General features: G+C 43.7%; 1 protein-coding gene across 8 annotated transcripts in view; it reads left to right on the top strand.

Moving 5' to 3' along the window:
• WIZ (WIZ zinc finger) overlaps positions 1–19,858 on the top strand; it is a 731,163-nt gene that overhangs the window by 122,711 nt on the left and 588,594 nt on the right. For all 8 annotated transcript variants that reach the window (XM_078681999.1, XM_078681984.1, XM_078682013.1 and 5 more), the window contains exon 2: positions 14,500–14,979. In XM_078681999.1, the coding sequence (XP_078538125.1) occupies positions 14,595–14,979 (385 nt within the window). In that variant the 5' untranslated portion in view covers positions 14,500–14,594. The remainder of the gene's footprint in view (positions 1–14,499; positions 14,980–19,858) is intronic.

Genomic DNA, 19,858 nt, shown 5'->3' with positions numbered 1-19,858 from the left:
GACTGATTAATTTGGGCTGGAGTGCTTAATTCTGGTTTCTCCCACCAGGGATTGTTTGGGGGGGGTCGATTTTGCTACATGAAGTCTTAGTGTAATCTTGTGAAGTGCATTCTAATTTAACTGAGTCACATTTATGTATTTATGTATCTTGTTTTGAATTGTCTTGTTTTGTGTTATGCACTTTGATGGTTTTAATCAACCGAATAAAGTTACATTTAACTTGACTTGAGCGTGGATTTAGTGTCAAAATGGTCAGGAAGACATTGAGAGAGAGGGAAGGCATCAATCCTGGAGGCAGATAGCTGTCTTCCTTCATACTCTATTACTGGAGTTCCACAGCAAGTCATTCAGCTTAGGGTAGCTTTAGTGCTTTGTCACCTCAAGGGAGTCACCTGTAAAAAGACACAAGAGGAGGGCAATGGCTAATTTTCCAATGAATTGCAAATTTACCCCTTCAAAATGCAGCATTAAGCAAAAAATGGTAGACTTTAAGATTTTCTTTTTTTAATCAAACAACCTGAAGACTCCACTCTACAGTTCAGCGGCCCCACTCGGGCCAATTTCTGTGCCATGACTGCATCCTTTTGTGGAACCAGCAAATCAAACATTTCCTCTTGAACCTCAGTCTGGTACAGTTTATCAACCTCATTTGGCAAAGGCACCTCTTAAATCACAAGATCCAGTGGTTTGTGGCAGGTGTTATCACACTCTTTCAAGTAGGCAAAGATCTTGCTATTATTCACATCATTGTTCCATGGGCAACAGACGTAAGTCAAGGTCTTTACCTAAAAGGAGAATAACTCCCACCCCTTTTTAGGTCTCGCCTGCCGTTGGAGCGTGCATGCCCTCCTCGCCGGAAGAGTTATACTCAACAAGTCAGTTTCGAGAAAGGGACCCGAGCCCCGTTGGAAAGGAGGGTTTTTCGTTGCCTCCCTTTGGCTTTTTGCTGCACTGGCGTGCGTGATTCACGGCTGTCGTGACGATTTGTCATATCTGCTTGTTTATTTAACAAGCAGATAAGAAAAGTCTTCACAACAGCCGTGAAGCGAGCCGACCTCCTGCTTCTCCTCTCTCTCACGCATAGTCTGTCTGCTTCATCACAATCACTCAAAATAGATGTTCTAGATTGTTGCTTCCTTTGATGTCAGCTGAGGCTTTGAGGTGTAATGTGTGATCAGGAGTATTGCCTGTATCTTAAAGGGCTCGTCCAGTGTAGGGTGGTCTATTTACGCACAGAGCAATACTCCTGCAGCACGTTCTCACCACCAGTGGCAGTTTGTGAAGTGGGGAGTGGCTCTGGTTGAAGGCTGCATTCCTGTGTGGCCTGAAATCACCGGCCTATTGGTAAAAACGTGAGTTGCCATGGATTGCACGCAGCACACACACACACCATACAAAGTGCAAGATGTTGAGTCAGCAGTATTCTAATAACGGAGCATCTCCTTGTTTCTGTGACCACAGATTTCACCTCCTTAATAAGCGTGAGCCGGCAGACCGGGGCTCAATCACCCCACTTGCAGTCTTCGTCTGGCCTCTACTTCGCAGCGCTAGAGCCCGGCCCGAAGCCTCCTCCGTCCTGGGGTCCACGAGCATCTGTAATTTGTACCATAATAAAACCTATTTTACTCTATTAAATCTGCTTGCTTTATAAAGACATATCAAATGTACCCCAATGAAAAATATTGCATGAGAAACAAAAATCAAAACGATTAAATGAAAAGACGATGACATAAGTTGTCACTTAGGAGGCACTAGGGTTAACGGGGAAAGGGGCACAGCAGGCAAAGTACCTGGTAGTGCTGACATCAGCTGATTCGTGCATCAGTTGCCGGTACTGGCACCTCCCTACACAATGCACAGGAATTCCTGTTTTTACTTCCGGGAGAGGGCATAGAAGAGGCAATTGAAGTGCGCGGTGTGGCATAGAAAGGAAAAACCCTGCACCGACTGCTGGCTCGTAGGATAATCTGCACTAACATTGGGGGGGGAGTTAGAGCTAGTAGGGTGGGCATAAAAGATAAAAAGGCTGCCGCATGTTAAAACTAGCATTGAAAATGCAATAGGTCTCGTCTTTGATTAAGTTAAAGCCATTTGCTTTGCTGTGGTATTGTATAGCAAAGCTAATGGCTTTGACTTAATCAAAGGCGAGACCTATTGCATTTTCAATGCTTGTTGTAAATGGACCAGATTCACTTTTGTCTGTTCATATTATTCAAAGAATGGTTATACACAGATTTTATTTCCCCAGGTCCACTGCCAGTGTGACACCAGTAGATGACAAGACAACCTTACTTGCCAAGATGTTTTAGCTGGAGGAGATACCTCTTCAGTAATATTTAGCATATTACACTTCTGCTAACCAGCTTGTCGCTCAATTCCCCCTGGTTCTGGGTCTGTTTGCAGCTGTTTATAGAGATTTTACAAACACCAATAGCCAAATAATACATGGAGCCTCCGCAACATTGATCTCTTATTAGAAGTGGTCCTGTTCGGGACTCAGTTTCATTTGCCAGTGATTAGGAAAAGATTCTGCATATCAACATTGGAATGCTAACCACTTTATTAAAAACAGGAGAGCAGCATCAGGCTTTAAACACTGGTATAGGCTCACTGCTGTCCTAATCCACTACATTCGACTTTCCATTTCTCCTACCTCTTCAGGATATGTAGATTGCACAGGGGAAGGAGAGAGGCCAAGGATGTGGAAGGGGGAAAACAGCTAGCCTACTCCATGTTCTTCCTGTACATCACATTGTAATCTAAGCTGTAGACATAAGGAGAGGAGAATTCTCTTAAGCTCTTGAGGCTGTCTCAGTATTGTAAAGAAAAGAAATTGGGCAGAGCCCAAGGAGAACCAGCTCTTTTACACATCCTATTGTTCTTGTCTGGCAGTTACTACCATTCCCTGGTACATGGCAGGAATTGTTAAATAGACAAGAGGTTCTGTAAAACAAAGGCTGAGAAACATTGGAGCCATGGGTGGTTTAAATTACCTGGATCACCGGGAAGGGTTTCATTTTTAAGTGGAATATGTTGCCCTTATGGGGTGGAATGCTTTAATAGCCTTAAAGCATGCCATAGCAGACTACATTCTCCATTAAAGTTGCACTCCCTTGTTATTGGGCCTTGCCTTCAACTCAGGCCTATAAAGCTGGAGTGGGCCTTGAGTGGTCTGTTTAGTCCACTGCAGCATGAAGCGAGGTTATAATGTGGTATTTACTTCAGCTTCAAATTAATATCAAATGCCTCTGTAAATGAATGTATGGTAATGTTTTTACCAATTTCCAGGTGCTCACAGAGTGGGCTTTGCAGCAAGACTAATTATAAACAAATTTGAAAAATAGATTGCCACTATGAAGCAAATGCTTATGGCACATCTCTGTGGAATTTCATCTGTTTTAACTTTGTGTTTTCAGTACAATTTCAAAGAATAGTACCAAAACTTCCAACTCAGTAGATGTTTTATTTGATATGTTCTTGGTTTATTTGGACGGAACCATGAGTCGTTATGGCATGAGAATCCCCTTTTCAGAAGATACAAAATGTATCTAAAAAGAAATAAGGATTACTAGAAGAAACACATCCGACATGAAATAACCTAACCATGTGTAGGAAAGTAGAATCGGCTTTCATGGTTATCCCAGCTTTTTGCTGGTGTTATTCTTCTTTTTGACTAGTCTGACTGGGATCCTGCTAATCAGGACCCCATTCACTGTGCTTCCTTCCTAAATTTGACGGTTGTAATAACTTTGGTACCTTCCCAATTGGCTACTGGTGTACACCTGCAAGTCCCTAGTATATGATATGAAGGTACCCAGGTCATAGGTACAGCAGGGGTCTCCCCTGGGCTGCAGCATGTATTGCGCCAACCATGAGGGACCACTCAAACTGTGACTACAGGCCTGCCATTGCGACAGATATAAGTTTCCTTATATCTGAGTTCACTGCACTTAAAACCTATGCCACCCCTAAAGCAGGCCTTTCAATCCTGAAGGCAGGATGCTAGGTTATAAGTGTGCCCTGCTTGAGCAGGACACACCCTACAAACCCCGGAGTCGATACTCCAGGCTTTGTAAGTGCGGTCAGCCATTTTGATACATATAGTGGCCATGCGTAATTACGCGATGGCTAACTATATATTGGCTGTGCCGAACCTGGGCGTGTTTGGAATCAAACATATTGGAATCGTACGACAACATTCGTACCAGTGTTGGAGGTATGATTCCATGCACCGGGGGGCTCTTCTGGGAAGCCCTCAGTGCGCTAAGGAACAGTCTTGCAGGGTCTGCCAGCAGGCTAGTGCTGCTGCTGACGACCCCAGATACAATTCTACCCTTCTGCTGCTGAGCCGAGCTCGAGCAGGGAAGGGTAGAACAATAGGTTTCCTGTCACAGGAAAGGTGTGACCACCTCTCAGACAAGCTTAGTGTATTGGACAAGGCGTGGGGGCGCTTGCCTGTGCCACCAGACTGCTTTGAATGGCACATTTGGTGCCCTCCTTCCCTACTCCAGTTTGAGCCAATTCAGGGAGCCCTTGGCTTCCGCCCTGGCATGAAACTGGACATAGGACATGGGAGTATCCTTCCCTCTGTTCTGCCCCTCCTCTGGGAGAATCGTCCCAACCCTTTCCCTAGGATACTTAAGGACTTACTGTGGGTGGCTCTTCAGATTCACCTTGAACTTTGCCTAGAAACGAGACTGTACCAAGGAAGACTCCTGCTCTCGTTGTTCTGCTAGTCTTCTTCGTTGTCTGTACTTCATCCAGGTTCTTCTCCAGGCCTATGGGTATCAAAGACACCCAAAGGAATCTTCCTTGGAGTGAAGGAGTCACTCCCCTGCATCTGCAGGCACTGCACCGAAGTGGACTGGTCTAGCTGCTCCTGACGTCCTACGGACCTTGAAAGGATCAGCAACACAGGTGGTAGTTCTGCAACTCCTTTGAGGCCTGACCTGTCCTGTCAGCAAGTTTGAGGCCGGTATCCCTCTTTGGAACCGCTGGAACAGAATCCCTGTGCAACGGGTCAACATGCCGTTGCCAAGGCTCGTTGACTGTCTTCTAGAGATCCTCGAGCTACAAGATGCCCCAGCCTCCAGCATCTCTTCCTGCCAAGGTCTTTGTCCTCACTGCATCCTCTGCACTGTGGGCCTGCGTCTTTGGTGAGCTGCTCGAGGTCCTCTTGCGACCCCTGTGCCTTTGCCTGTGGGTCCTCTTGAGGGTCTTCTTTGACTTCAGTTGGCTTCCCTGCGTGCCCGGGCCTGTTCTGATTCACCTGCACTTGGTGAGTCCCTTGGACCTTGCTGGTCCCAACGCTGCACCTTTTTAGTTTCCTTCTGCCAAGGCTTGTTGGTGCTCCCGCCGGACTCAGACTCCCTTGTTCTTGACTTCAGATATGGGACAGCTTGTGAACGGCTCCTGGTCTTCCACAGCGCCACCTAGTCCTCACAGCTGCAGCTACAAGGTCACCATCATCACTTCTGCATCTTCCGTTATCAGTGGTCGTTGGTCTTCTGTGCCTTCTGGTCCCTTCCAAGTGGCATAGACTCTGTCCATTCTGCTTGCAGGTACTTCTCTTCAAGAATTCACCCTATGTGGGATGGGTATGCCCAGACAAGGGTCCCTTGCTCACTGCGCCACTGGATTCAAGCTAGCCTAGCTGATGAAGGGCAATACCCAGAAACCGGTCCCTGGATGCTTGTTTCCGGTCCAGGGAGGACCCGGCTTGGCAGTTCGGTCTGGACTGTTCCCATGAGGCACAGGGTCAAGACTGATTTGCATATGGCTGGGTCTAAACTGGGGTGGCATGGTGAGCAAAAGAACAATGGTTTTAACCCAGATCTCTTGACTGGGGTTGAATGTATGATTGACTCAGCATTCCGTCCATCATTTGTTTGCGTAGCACACAGCACATACTAAGCCAGTCTCCTGCACCATACTATTGGCCTTAACAACAAATTATTTCCCAATTCCAATGAATCTGCTTTTCCCTAATAAAGAAAGTAGAAAACTTGGTGCAGTAGATAAGAAAGTTTGGGGAACACCAGCTGCTATGTTATAAATGGCACACTCTACAGTCTGACTTACTGATCTATAATCACTCACTTTGGGATATATTCAATTGTTTTGCAGTTAGTCTTTTTTCTAAAGATGAGCATTATTGCGCTATGAAGGTAAACTGATGGCTAACCAGGGAGCTTCAACAGATATTGCAGATTTGTCAGCATATTGTGATTGCAATGGTTAATGTCTAAGAGGATCAGCATGGTTTAATCTTACAGATCATTGTCCTGATGCCCAACAAAAGGTAAAGTCTCTACCGTACTTTGTTGTTTCATTCCTATGCTGATGCACAACATGAAGGCAGAAGCAGCTACTCCTAAAGCGAAAGGCTTTTTTTAAAAAAATGAGAATTTTCTTAGAGCTAAGTATATCCAATACAATTGTCTTTACCGTCAATGTAGAGAATATCATTATCAGCCCTTTTAGTGGCAAAAGCAAGCCCAATATTACTATCAAAGCAGCAGTACAGGCAAGGAAGGCCTTCCGGAGTAAGATTTTAGTAACGTTCTTAAGCTGCGGGTAAATAATCTCAGTAACTCAAGCACTTCTTCTTCTCTGACACCCACTCCAGTCCGGTAATGGCATCTCAAAATTTCAGGCAGACTGCAAGAACATATAAACCAACACGTTCTATCATAGAAAAAAAAAGATATGCTCTGAATCCCAAACCTTCTCTTCCTGTTGTACCACTATCCAGGAACAGTCATCATCTGGAACACCTGCAAAAAGAGTTGAGAACACTACTAAAAATTAAGAGTTCAGAAAGCAGGAATTTGGGCGAGCCCAGATCTCAGGCGACCCACAAAGTAGTCTTGGAAAGAGAACTGGGTGAAATAGACCAGCTGGCTGCCTACTTTCATGTGCTGGTCTGCAAACATAGAACATGTCTAAGATGTACAATCCAAAACAAAGGTTTCCTTTTTGGTGCCCTACCATTCGGCATTTAATTGGCTCAAGAGTGTTTTGAAAATATATCAGTAGATACAACTTATCTCAGTGCAAATTGTATGTTTACCCCAATCCGGATGATTGGCTCTTGAAAGTCAATGCATGAATGAAATTACTCTTAAGATTTTCAAACTGCAGTCCAATTCATGAAACAGGTTCTTCACACCAACCTCTCTCATGGAACAATGGCATCTTAATAGTAACGACTGCAAGACTGCACGAGACCTCGTCAGTAAAGCCTGGAAACTCAATTGAGTCATTGCTTTGGAATCTGATAAGACAAATTGGTAACAGCCTTGACTAGCTACTGTGTACTTAAAGACGCCTCTCTTGGGTTGAGGGGCACAGTAATAGTACAAGAGCAATGGTCAACAAAATTATTGTTGTATAATATAAACATGTTGGAACTCAGAGCAGACCCTCTGGCTATAAATGCTTTTCTAACCTGTCTTAACTAACAGTAAAATGTTGATTCAGAGTTCGAATATACCTGTAGTGTAATATACCTGTAAAAAGGATGGGGGAACGAGGTTGAGGTCTATCCAGAGAAGCTAAATCCATATTGTGAGAAGCTGTCCTGGTATATGATTTCCACTTATGTAAGTGGGCACCTTGCACCAGTCAAGACAAGCCTTATGGGGATTTAAGCGGTCTTAGACAACCTTTGTAAGCTCTCTAATTGATGGCCGTCTATACCTTAATACCCACATTACCTACATCAGGGAAGCCGGGTGCATACGTGTGAAGTGGTGTTAGAAACCACAGTCAAACCCAATGGAGGATTTAAGGAAAGTGCCGCTGTTGCAGAAGGAGAAAGGGTTCGGTGGAATCCAAAGGTGTATTCTAGATGAGGTACCTGCAAGCAGAGGGGACAGAGTCTGTCACTCCGGAGTGAACAGGAAACTTGGAAGACTAATGCCTTCCTATGTCTGGTGATGCAGGATGGATGGCAATGATTTTGACTCTGCTGCTATGAGGACCAGGCGACGTTGATGAGGACCAGGAGCTGTGCACGAGCTGTCCCACGAAGGATGTCTAGTTCTTAAGTGTCGGTGTCCGGCGGGAGCACCAACAAGCCTTGGCAAATGCAACCAATGCAGGACTCAAAGAAGGAACAACGTCGGGACCAGCAAGGTCCAGGGGACTCCGCAAGGGAGTCAGTGCAGGCCCCGAACAGTCAGGGGAGCTAAAAAGAAACAACGGTGACCCTCAAGTGGACCCACATGCTGGAGGCACTTGAGTCGCGAGAGGACCTTAAGCAGCTCACCAAAAGATGCAGACCATGATGCACATGATGTGGCTGGCTGAAGATTCTGGTCAGTGGAGGTGCTCGAGGTTGGGGCTACTTGGAGCCCGAAGATCTTCTTGGAAAGAAGTCAACAAACCTTAAGATGCCTCGGAAGCTGTGGAAAACCACCACCTGTGTTGCAGAGCCTTTGGAGTCCAGAGGAACTCACAATCAGCAGACTGGTTGACTTAGTTGTGGTGCCTGCGAATGCAGGGGAGTGATTCCTCCACTCCAAGGGAGATTCCTTCAAGTGTCTTTGATGCTTCACAGGCCTTGTAAGATGCACATACGATGCAGCAGACTGGAAGGGAGACAAAGTCAGGCCCGAACGAAGTCCAGCAAAGTTCAGAGTACCCAGACGGTAGAAGAGTAATGGTGTCTGATCTGATTTTTTTATCCCACGACAAATCTAAGGACCTACACCCAGGTAAACACCTAAGTACCTTAGCAAAAAGGTTGGGAAGATTTAGAGGACCCTTCCAGGGGAGGGTCTGTACAGGGGGAGGTTACTACCATGTCATTTGTCCAGTCTTGCGCCAGAGCGGGAGCCAACAGCTCCCTGGACTGGTTTGAACTGGAGTATGCACAGAGACACCAAATGTGCTAAATGTGCCAAATGAGACTGAGTGGCGCCGGCACGCGCACGCAGCCCATTCCAATACACTACATCCTGTCTGGGAGGTGGTCACCCCTCGCTGTGACAGGAGGCCTATTGTTCTGCCTTCCCTGCTCGAGCTTGGCTCAGCAGCAACCATATTGTGCTGTCCGGGGCAAGAAGGCTGGTACAGGTAACACTGAGAGCTTAACAGAGGGCTCTTCAGTGCTTGGATTCAAACTTCCCACACCGTTTATGGTGTGGGGGTATGATTCGAACATGTTTGATACCAAACATGAATGGATTAGTTGCAGCCAGTTTCGAGATGGTCATCGCGTAATGATGCCGTGGCCCTCTATATAGTATATGGCTGCTTTACTGAGAACCCAGGAGAGTGGACTCCGTAGGCTGCAGGGGTGTCCTGCTCATTCAGGGGCACCCTCTCTCTTAGAACTAAGCACCCTGCCCTCAGTATTGCAAAGGCCTGCTATAGGAGTGACTTGTAGGTTTTAAGTGCAGTGTCCCTAGATATAGGAAACCTATATCTGAACTTACACAGGCTGCAATAGTACATGCTTCAGCCCATGGGAGACCTCTGGGGTCCCTATGCCCTGGATACCATATACTAGGGACTTATAAGGGTACCCCAGTATCCAATCTGAGGATGTACCCAAGTACTGAACATCACAATTTAGAGAGAAAGCAGATGGACTGGGGTCCTGATTAGCAGAATCCCAGTCAGACTAGTAAAAAACCAGCATCTTACTAGACAAAAAGTGGGGGTAACTATGCAGAAGGATCCTACCTTCCTATGCATATGGCATCAGATGCTGGTCAGTATCATTTCAGCAATAGGCATATATCTGCCACATCCCAAACTGATTTTTTTTTTGTTCAGCTGAGAGCATTTCTGTCCGCTTTTCCATCCGTTTCACTGCTCTCCGAAGTAATATGCTAAGGCAGTCCAAGACAAGAATGGTATTTATGGTCCCTCAATAACTGAGGCATTGTTGGCACACAGATATGCTGAACCTCTCAAAAGATCCACCTATGAGGTAGCCATGCATGCTGGTTCTGTTGACCAGATCACAGCCTGATTTCTCTCAGTTCAATTGCTTGGCTCCAGGAGATAGCTAGTATGGCCCCATAAACCTTCTGCAAGACTGTGTACTTTTTAAAGAGAAGCGAAAAGACCATCAATTAGTACTCTGTGTGCTTACAAATAAAACTATGTTCTTATCAAGGAGAAGCTATTTTGTGCTTGCTTCTTTAGTTAAATCTAAGATAGGTTTTCCCAAAAGAAGGTAGTCCTTTTATTTTTTATTTTATTTTTTTTAAGGATCCCTGTGGTAAGTGATTTTCTAGCGGGTCAAATTAGGTTTTTACACCAATGCATAGATACCTTTCCTTCCTTGAGAGATTAACATAATCCTAGGTAGCTTAATGGGCTCAGCTTTCAACCTATGCATTTGTCTTTGTTACATCATTTATTCTGGTAGGTTTGGTAGCTTTCTTAGTAACCATCATATCAGCTAGAAGAGCTAGTAAAATGTTGGCATTTTATAGCGAGGAGTCCTTTTTGGTTTTCCAGAATTCTTAAGTTGTTCTAAGAACTCATCCATCATTCCTGCCAAAGATAGTTTTAGATTTTTACTTAAATTAGACTAATTCTGTTTTGGACTTTTTTGCTATCAGTTTCTCTCCAGCAGATAATATATTTTAAGAGAGCCTTAACATTTAGATAGGGCTATTCATTCTAGCCTGTCTAGTCATTGGTTTGTTAACGATGGTCCAGTACATTCTGGAGAGCTGCTTCTAAGCTGTATTTCTTGATAGCTAGTTGCTCACACTTTATGCTATCAGAAAGTTAATAATACTCTACAGGGGAGACCTAAAAGCACATTCTACAACTGGGAAAGCTTCTGCTTTATTGAAAAATATTCTAGTCACAGAAATGTGCAACGCAGCAACATGGAGATAATACATTTGGCAAACATTACTGTCTAGACTGATTACAGACGAAGGGGCTGATTATGGCGTCGTTCAGAAACTCTTCCGACCGAATCGGTTTCAGAATAGTTTCTTACCGACTCTGGTTCTGCGAGACTGACAGATTACGATGCTTCTGTACATCGTTTGGTCAGACTCGCATTGACTTCAGTGGGAGCCTGTGTTCCAAACGAGAACACAGGCTTTCATTGGAAAAAAGGGGTGTTTGGGGAAAATCATGCACCCTGTGACGGGCACCCCATGGTGCCTGCCACACTGTGCATGGTTGGTAAGAGGTCCCTTAGGCGCCCCACGGGCCCCAACCTGAGGCATACTGGTAAAGGGGGGGCCTGCTACGGACCCCCGAAGTAAGACTCCGACAGCCGTTTTGTGTCGGGTAGACTAATTCTGAACGGCTGTCCAAATTGGTCATCGTAATCGCTCGTTCGGAAACCGTGTCCATAGAGCTGTACAAATTGGCTCTGACCGACTCGAGCTGTCCGAATTGCGTTCGGAACCAATTCACACAGCCAGAACGGTTTCCTTGCATCGTAATCGGTCGTCTGGAAAGGTGTCCAACCCGGTCGGAAACATAGGTTCAGAATCGGATTAGCTGAATTCAAATCCCATTCGGATCTTCTTTCCGGACGGCATCGTAATTGGCCCCTAAATGTTTAAATAGAGCAGGTGTGCCTGTGCAGTCTCTTTCAGTCCATAGAGCTGTATGAATGGGCTCCGAATGACTTGGGCTGTCTGAATTGCATTTCGGAACTGATTTGGACAGCCCGAACGGTTTCCTTGCATCACAATTGGTCGTCCTGGAAAGGTGTCCAATCCGGTCGGAAACCTACGTTCCGAATTCGATTCGCCGAATCCAAATCCTGTTTGGAGTATTTCCGGAAGGCATCGTAATCAGCCCCTAAATGTTGAAATGGAGCAGGTGTGCCTATGCAGCCTCTTTGTATTCTATGTTTTGGTTTATTGTTATTGATGTTCGCATAATAGTATTGTACTTGGCAGTCCATTCAGTGTTGATGAATATTAGCAAAGATCCTACAATGGAGAAGGAAGGTATGTGTAATGCTGGTTCTCCATTTTAGGTGTTCTTGCTGAATTCATGAACAAACCAACCTTCTCCCTGGATATCAAGGGGACCAGATCACAAGTTATGTGAACTGAACGGTTATTTTGGCTGAAATATAGAACTTCTAGATGAGTTGGAGCCCATCTGCCAGGAATTGTATCTCATGGGATACTTGGGAGTCTGCAATCTCAAAAGCACAGTGCAGATGTTCTCCTTTAATTGGCAAACGGCATTGTGTGCCAGTGGAACTATTTTATTTCATTTTTCTTCTTTTAAAAAATTCAGATTGGACTAGTTTATTTTAAAATAAAATAGACAAATAAATTTAAGACATTCTATGTAAATTAAAATACTTTTTAGAAAGGCACTTTCATGCATCGAAAAAGGAAAAACCTGCATTCTTAGACATAGAATTTGTTTGAGATTTGGTGATGTTTGTACGCAAGAGATGTCTTTTGTATGAAATGTTGAAGGATCCCACACAGAGGCTGAGATGTTCAATGTTTATGAATTCAAAAAGGATACCTACTAAGGTGAACCAGTATTGCCAGTAACTTGATCTTCTGTTGTGTAACCAAATAACCCTGCTTTCACTGTGAACCGATCCTTCACTCTGTAACCGCCATTCTGGATTTTCATTTCGCTGGTCTCTGCTCCAACCAAGTACACATTTTATAGGCAGTCTATAGTCTGTAATAATCGTGTTGGACTTGTGTTTCGTGAAATTCAATGAAACATCCTCAACCATTATTGTGTTGCCCCTACATTGTTTAAACAGTTAACTTTGGACTGGTATTATGCTGGTCTCCCTTCTTTACCATTAAGTTTCCAACATCATTTTGTTGGGGCTTTCAAATCAGAATCTGAAGGTAGTTAGGAAATGATTTAATGAGTAACCTCATGAATGCTGTCAAAAGTGCTCCGACAGCAGTGGGGACAGCTCCTTAAAGAAATCATCACAAATGAAAACATTGTGCACCAACAGTAATGGAATATTTCTTGCTCTTCTCCCACCAGCCACGCAATGCTTTTTTTACTTTTAATTAGTACCTGCTTTTAAAAAAATGTCTATTCCACTATTCAAATCATCCCTTATTGGATATTTAGTGCTTAACCTGCACCTCAACTTATACATTGGATTTTTTGTAGCCAGCCGGAGTCTCTGATCTTTACTTAAATTACCTATAGGGTTTTCTGTGTTTCCTTGCTAGGTTTATGATTGAACACCGATTTATTTGCAGGTTGTATTTTCCCAACCTGCAGACCACCATCCTGGTGACTGGTGCGGTTTTTCACTGCACTATGGCATCATATTTTCCTGTTGAAGGGTAAAAACATCATTGACAATTTAAGGGCATCTTGCTTCAAGTTTAAGGGATTCTACCACAGGGTACCAGAGAAACCCCTGACCCCCAGGAGTTAAAACTGTTTTGTGGCTTGAACTAATATGTATGGATAGGCTCCGTGCTCTCCATATGCTTCTGATGCTCCAAAAATGTTGGTCCATTTGTACCGTCTGAGGGTATATTGACATTGTTTTGCATTGCTGCGCTTTATCTCTGTTATGCAGTACTCCGGTGCCTTGGGGCATAGCCCATTCTACATGAAACTATAAAATTAATAATATACTCTTCTCTAGAGGATTCTCCTTAAACCTGCCCCATGGCTTAATAGTGGTGACAGTTTAGTAGATTTTTTCAAAAGTGGTGGAGTGGACCTTCTTGTATTGACTTTGATTAAGATATATATTTATTGTCATCTGTACAACTTGTTTTTCAAAGATTGGTAAAACAGTTTGCAGCATATTGTACCAGGCTGTAAAGGGCACATCTCCTGAGGGTCCTGAAAGGGGTTGACTGTTTGTTTTCCCGTTTTATATATTCTTTAACTCTTCTCTTAGGAAATGTTCAAAAAGAGTCCAACTCCCGTACATTGAATCTTGACCAGTATGTCTTCTGATCCATTATATCCAAGCTCTTCTGTGTCCGCATACATGGTATTTTCTGTATTCTCAGCTTCTAAGGTCCTGTAGCTCAGGACTAAAGGTTGCTGCAGTTGTAACAATCTACAGAAGAAGACCTGTATTCATGTGGCTAAACTGAGGCTTTAGTGAAGGAGCCATGCATACAAGTTGTGCTTGTCCGTTTGCCCTGGGCTGTGTGGCAGTATAAATCTACAACTCATTCACCGTCCCCAATCCCATCTTCACTACCTCGTACTCTGCTCCTGGTTAAATTCCACCCATTTCCCAATAGATCACCCTGCCATCTCTTGGTTTTTTCTTTTCCATCGCCTAGACACCATTGTCGTCTAAGCCAAACCCCCTGCTTTCCCATGCGCCACCCATGTCTTTTATTCCCAGGGCTCACCACATGCCCCTTCTTCCTCCACTACCTCCTGTAGCACAGCACATCATTCACATGAAACACCGCACACTTTGTCCCAGGATGCCCAGCCTTTCTAGGTGGACCTCATTACGCTAAGTTCCTTACTTCATAGATGCAACATTTTAATTGTATCTTTCTGTTTGTATTTTAGATCTCTGGTGCTAGTTGTCTCTGACAGCCATGACAGCCTGAAGTTCTGAGCTCCCAGCAGCGGGAAGGTTTTTGGGGAAAACAATCAGTAATACGATGGAGAGACTATCCCCTCCTCCTTACCCTGGCGAGCAGTTTTTAGAGCATGGAGCAACGCATATGCTGGTAACACTGGATCAGGATGATGATGATGATCATCATCAGCGGTTAAATGACTGCTCCCCGACAGGGGAGGACAGGGCCTTCTACGACCAGAATGCCAACATTTCCATGGGTGATGTGGATATGTCTGGGATCTCTAGTGAGGGTGACATTGAGCGGCAAGCTTTGTTCTTTCATCCTTTCGAGCATGAACGGATGATTAAGGAAGTGGGAGGAGTTCCCCGCGGGGCTTTTCTGGGGAGGTTTCCAGATGGCTCAGGCATGTTTACCAGTCTACCCCGCCCAGAGCTTCACCTTGATTTTGAAGACCATGTTAGAGGTAAGTTGTATGTACAGGAAACACTTGGTGGCTCATTGTATTCTATGTAAGTTGTTTAAGCAGCTGTAATGACCTGTAAAGGTTCAACATTATATTATGTATATCTGTTTCACCTTTCACCTTTTCAATTTAATAGCTTTCTCGTACTGTCTCCTTTATTAAATGATGCCTTCAAGGGCAGTGTGGTAAATAGCAGCCTAGTTGATAATCTGCGGATTGAGTAATTTGATGTTGTGCTTGGCCTGAGATGATGACAATTAAAGTTTTGTGGGATAAAATTACTTCAACTGTTTTGTCGGAAATCACATATGTAGGCATAGTAACATATGTCTTGACAAAAGTGCCAAAAGAGTTCTTAATGGCTTGTTGTAGTATATCGTACATTGTGGCATGTCTAGTAACTAAGGGCTGTGATGTATATGCAAACTGTCCACAACACTGAATGTTGTAAAGGGCATTGATAATCGCCTGTGATGGTTTGCAAGAAATAATGTGCTGTATCTGTCACTATTGAGCCACGTTTAGGTGGAATTGGGTACATGTGTTCAACTAGTGCTAAGGTTTGTTTGTGCACCAAAACTCCACCATATTATTAAGCTCTACGTCTTTGTACACAAGGACAAGCAATACATAGAGGGGTCATGTAGATGCTATTGCAGTAAATGCCACATTAGTCATGTAGTTTACAAGCTGTCAGGCGCTCTTTACTAAGAATATTTTGGTGTGGCTGAAGCCCACGTCAGTCTACGTAGACTTGCAAATAATGTTGGCTTATTTTATGTGACTGCCACCTACCTCTCACTTCATCCAACTCTCTTCAACCCTATTCTTAAGATTCATATATTGATCAGTGTCCTGTATATCCTTCTGATGTGGATTCTTAATTGTAACTCCTCCCATCCCCAACTTCCCATTTTCTCTCTAGAGTTTTAAGAACCACTTCTGTGCTTCCAAACCAACCTTTTCCCTTCCCTGCAGTCTCTCTGTGCGCTTCAGAGCCCCCCTGGTGGTGATCTCTCTATCATTGCATGTATTGTCCTGCTGGCACGACCTACCTGTCGCTCTCAATCAACCTTCTCAAAGAACTCTAAAGTAACTGAATGATGTCAGAGTGGCTGTACATAAACGCCAAAATGCATTAATTTTATTCTTTCATCTGAGGGTCTGAGAGTGTGATTGTTAGTACGGTGTCGTTTCCAGGCATTTCTATATCCATTTACTATAGACACCCGTGAGGCATAATTAGTGTTCAGAGTGTGCTGCTGGCACTAAACCATGTTGAAGTACTTTTGATTAAAATGTTGGCAATAGGACCGGAGATGTTCTAGGAGGGGTTTGAAGTGACCCTTTGGAAGTGAAGCCTCAAAAGATTGGGAAAACGAATGCCTAAGGAAAACAGGGAAAACAGTCTTGAAGGTTCTTCTGTTTCTAGTTTATAGACAGTAGTATGAATGTTTCGGTCGTTGGTTGTTTGAAGGTGTTCTCCATTTCGGAGCTGAAATCTATTTATCTATCTCTATCTATCTATCTATCTATATTTTCTTTTTTAGAACAAAACGCCTTAGGGCACTAGAGTCAAAATACATTATTGAGTTACAGACAAAATTCCCCAAGGGTCTCAATAATGAAGAGGAGTTAGTTCTAGGTACACGTTCCGTATTTATTTATTTATTAAGAGTTTTGTATAGCGCGAACAAGACCCTTGGGTATCAGAGCGCTTCACATTACATGAGGTAGTTATAGTCCTGCATTGTTGCAGTAACTTTCACAATATTATGAGGTAGGTACATATATGGCATATAGAGTGAAAATATCAATACAAATTTCTACAAAGAATATCAACATATAGTATGACCAAGGTTTAGTACATAGCAAAATATAATGTGTGATAGAATCAATCGATCCTAAGAGTCTATTTAAGAATGAGATGAAATGTAACTAAGCAGGCTGTAATAAAATGATTAGATTGAAGATTATCAAGGAATTCTGACTACTAGATGAATGATTGAAGACACAAGTTTCCTCATTGAGATAATGAGATTGAAGGGTTTGCTCATTTAGGGCTTTATTGATTTTTTAATGTTTTGAATCATGGTACTAATTCATGTTGAGTTAAACATGGGCAATGAATGAATAGAAGATAACATTTAATTTACCTAGAAGCGTTTGCCCATTCAGGGCGGTATCTGTTAATAGTGCATGATACTGAGCACTTGATAGAATATTGATTAATATGTGATTTGGATTCAATACTATAATAGCCTATGAATTTGATTTAAAAAACAATGTGGAAATAATAATGATTTGTTAATTATTAGGACCCTTCTCCCAACGATGTATATTATAATCATATTATAACACACCATTATAAGATTGCTGACAAATGCAACCAACCTTTGCAACTCGAAGGGGACCTTCTTTATTTCTATTGTTTGGAAGCCTGCTTCCTTTCTTTGTGTTTACACTTAATTTTGTTTAAAAAAAAAAACTTGCATGTTTGGTAAGCCACACCGACATTAAAAAAGGCGTTAAGCCAAAACATGTCTGTTCGGTGTTGTGGTCGTGTTGCACATAAAAATTGTATTGATGGAGTATTCCTAGTGTACGCCTCAATCTGTGATCGGGACAAGATCATTGTCATTGTTTTGAAATATATATATATATATATCTCATCAGTTCTGCGGGTGGTTTTCAGAGTACGCTAGATTAACCTATTGACGTCTTGGTGCCTAAATAAAGAAACCGACAGAAATGTGAAAATTGTGAAGGTAAATACTGTAACATTGTAGCACCTTCACATGCTGTTAGAATGTATCTCAAACAAAAGTAAAACGTTTTGCGATCAATCAATTCTGGTCTTTTGTATAAAATATTGGGAGGCAGCCCTTCCTGTATTGACTTGTGTAAATATTTTTGCAGGTTTACTTAAAGCAGAACGAGGCCTGTAGGCTTCTGAGCGCTATAAAATAAAAATAATAACCATGAAAAGTATGGAAATGGGTAGTACAGGATATCTGTGATAAATATCAAGTAGAAGGAAATGTTGAATCTGTCCCCCCACCACAGTATCTCTTTATTGGGTGTTGTTACGTCGAGCCGGACAATAATTCAGAAAAAGTGAATTAGCAAAGGTATGCGCACATGACATATAAGCGCTTGTAAAAAATTTCTTAGGATATGTAAACTGCTGTACAGTCATGCTACGTATTTGCTAGCAGCCGGTGCAGAACAGGCCCTATCAAATAAAATCGGCATAAATCATGCTGAGAACCATTGAGAGAAACAAATTAATCCGAGAAAGAGAATGAAAAAGGGGCCACCGCTACTCCCTCACTTTAGAATTTAGTTTACAGTCTTGACCACCTGGTGGCTAAATGCACTGCCTTACTGTGGCCTGCCTTACTGTGGCCCAGTATATTGATCAGTCACAAGCCCTTTGCACTTCGTGTGGTCTCGTTGTGTCTTGTGTGTGAAGCTTGCCTCCCTATGTGGGCGTCTATCTCGTGCCTTCGTGCACCCAGTGGGATCTCTAGGCATGGCAGTGTCTGCTCCCTACATATGACGGTGTGGTCCATGCGAGGGCGGGTACTCCACTGTGTTGCAACTCTGTACCTGGCATCCCGCTAAGCAGGAGTGCTCGTGTTCATGCATCAAGAGTTGGATTTGTCAACTATTTTAGATGCTAGTGCAGTTAAATAAGTGTTGTCCCATATGTTGTATGGCGGCCCCCGCCATGTGCGTGCAATTTGACCCAAGCGTTGCTCTCTGCTGTTGCCTATTTACAGAGATCCTGCAGCCATTATCGCTTTGGAGTTGCGGCTGGTGACTTCCACACCATCGTGATTTGCCTCTTCGCAAAGCTATAAGCCAAGAATACAAATTGTGCTACATATTTAGTTTTCCGTGTGCTTGGTACTAGCCCCATCAAGCACTGTGCTGGGTGCCTCACAAGTGGCTTACCTGCACGTTCAGCCACAGCTGCCACCATAGCCTCCCAGAAGTAGGCAGTCTCCGGGTAGGCCCAGACCATATGCTGAAAGTCCGCTTCCTGAGAATCTCAGAGAGTGCGTTTTGGCACGGCTTCAGGGAACATGCGACTGATTTGGGCCGGGGGTAAAACCAACTTGGTGCACATAGTTAGTGTGTGTACTTTGGATTTTTGGTTTCTAGACACTGTCTTGACCTGCTCTAGCGTGGATTCCCACTGCTTGTTTCTCTGTTCACGCTCTATTATTGTGTTCCACTTATTTTGTGCGGCAGACTACCCATTAAGTCGGTTTTAAAGCAGCGTGTTGTACAATTGGTTGCCTGCTTTTTTTGCCCCCATTCCATGACCTAGTAAATGTTGTAGAGTATATGAGGGTTGAGGTTCAACTTGATCCCATTTCCATGTTTGCGCAATTCCATGCGTCAGTGCATTGCACTTCAGGATGTGGCCTGGGCCAATGACGTAGGTATTAGCCACCTCCTTAAACGTGAGCAAGATATTGTGTGTACATGTCCCCCAGTGTGGTCTATCTGCAATCCTAACAGTGCTGTGTGTTGTGATGGAGGGTTATTGCGTGGAAGGCGGGCAGAACCCACAGCGACCGATGTGGAGAATATGGTGTGGTAGGTGTCCCTCGAGAGCATGTACTTGTGCCAACTTTGTTTCAGCACTGTTGCCATCATATTCATTGAGGCGTCCCTGACACGTGGTCCCAACAGCCACTCCAATAGTTTGTGACCTTGTAACCCACGTGCTATGACTGTCTTCTAACGATTGAAGCAGTCTGCCAGCTACCTCATGGGTCTCTGCATTTGGGCCGCTGTGTAGTATAACTAATAGCTCAGTGCCCACAACCCATCCTTGTCCAGTGGGTTATGCAATGTATGCATG

This window comes from Lissotriton helveticus, chromosome 1_1 (assembly GCF_964261635.1).
Source record: "Lissotriton helveticus chromosome 1_1, aLisHel1.1, whole genome shotgun sequence".
Lineage (NCBI taxonomy): Eukaryota > Metazoa > Chordata > Amphibia > Caudata > Salamandridae > Lissotriton > Lissotriton helveticus.
Note: the sequence above shows the minus strand (reverse complement) of the source record. Positions and strands in the feature narration are given on the sequence as shown.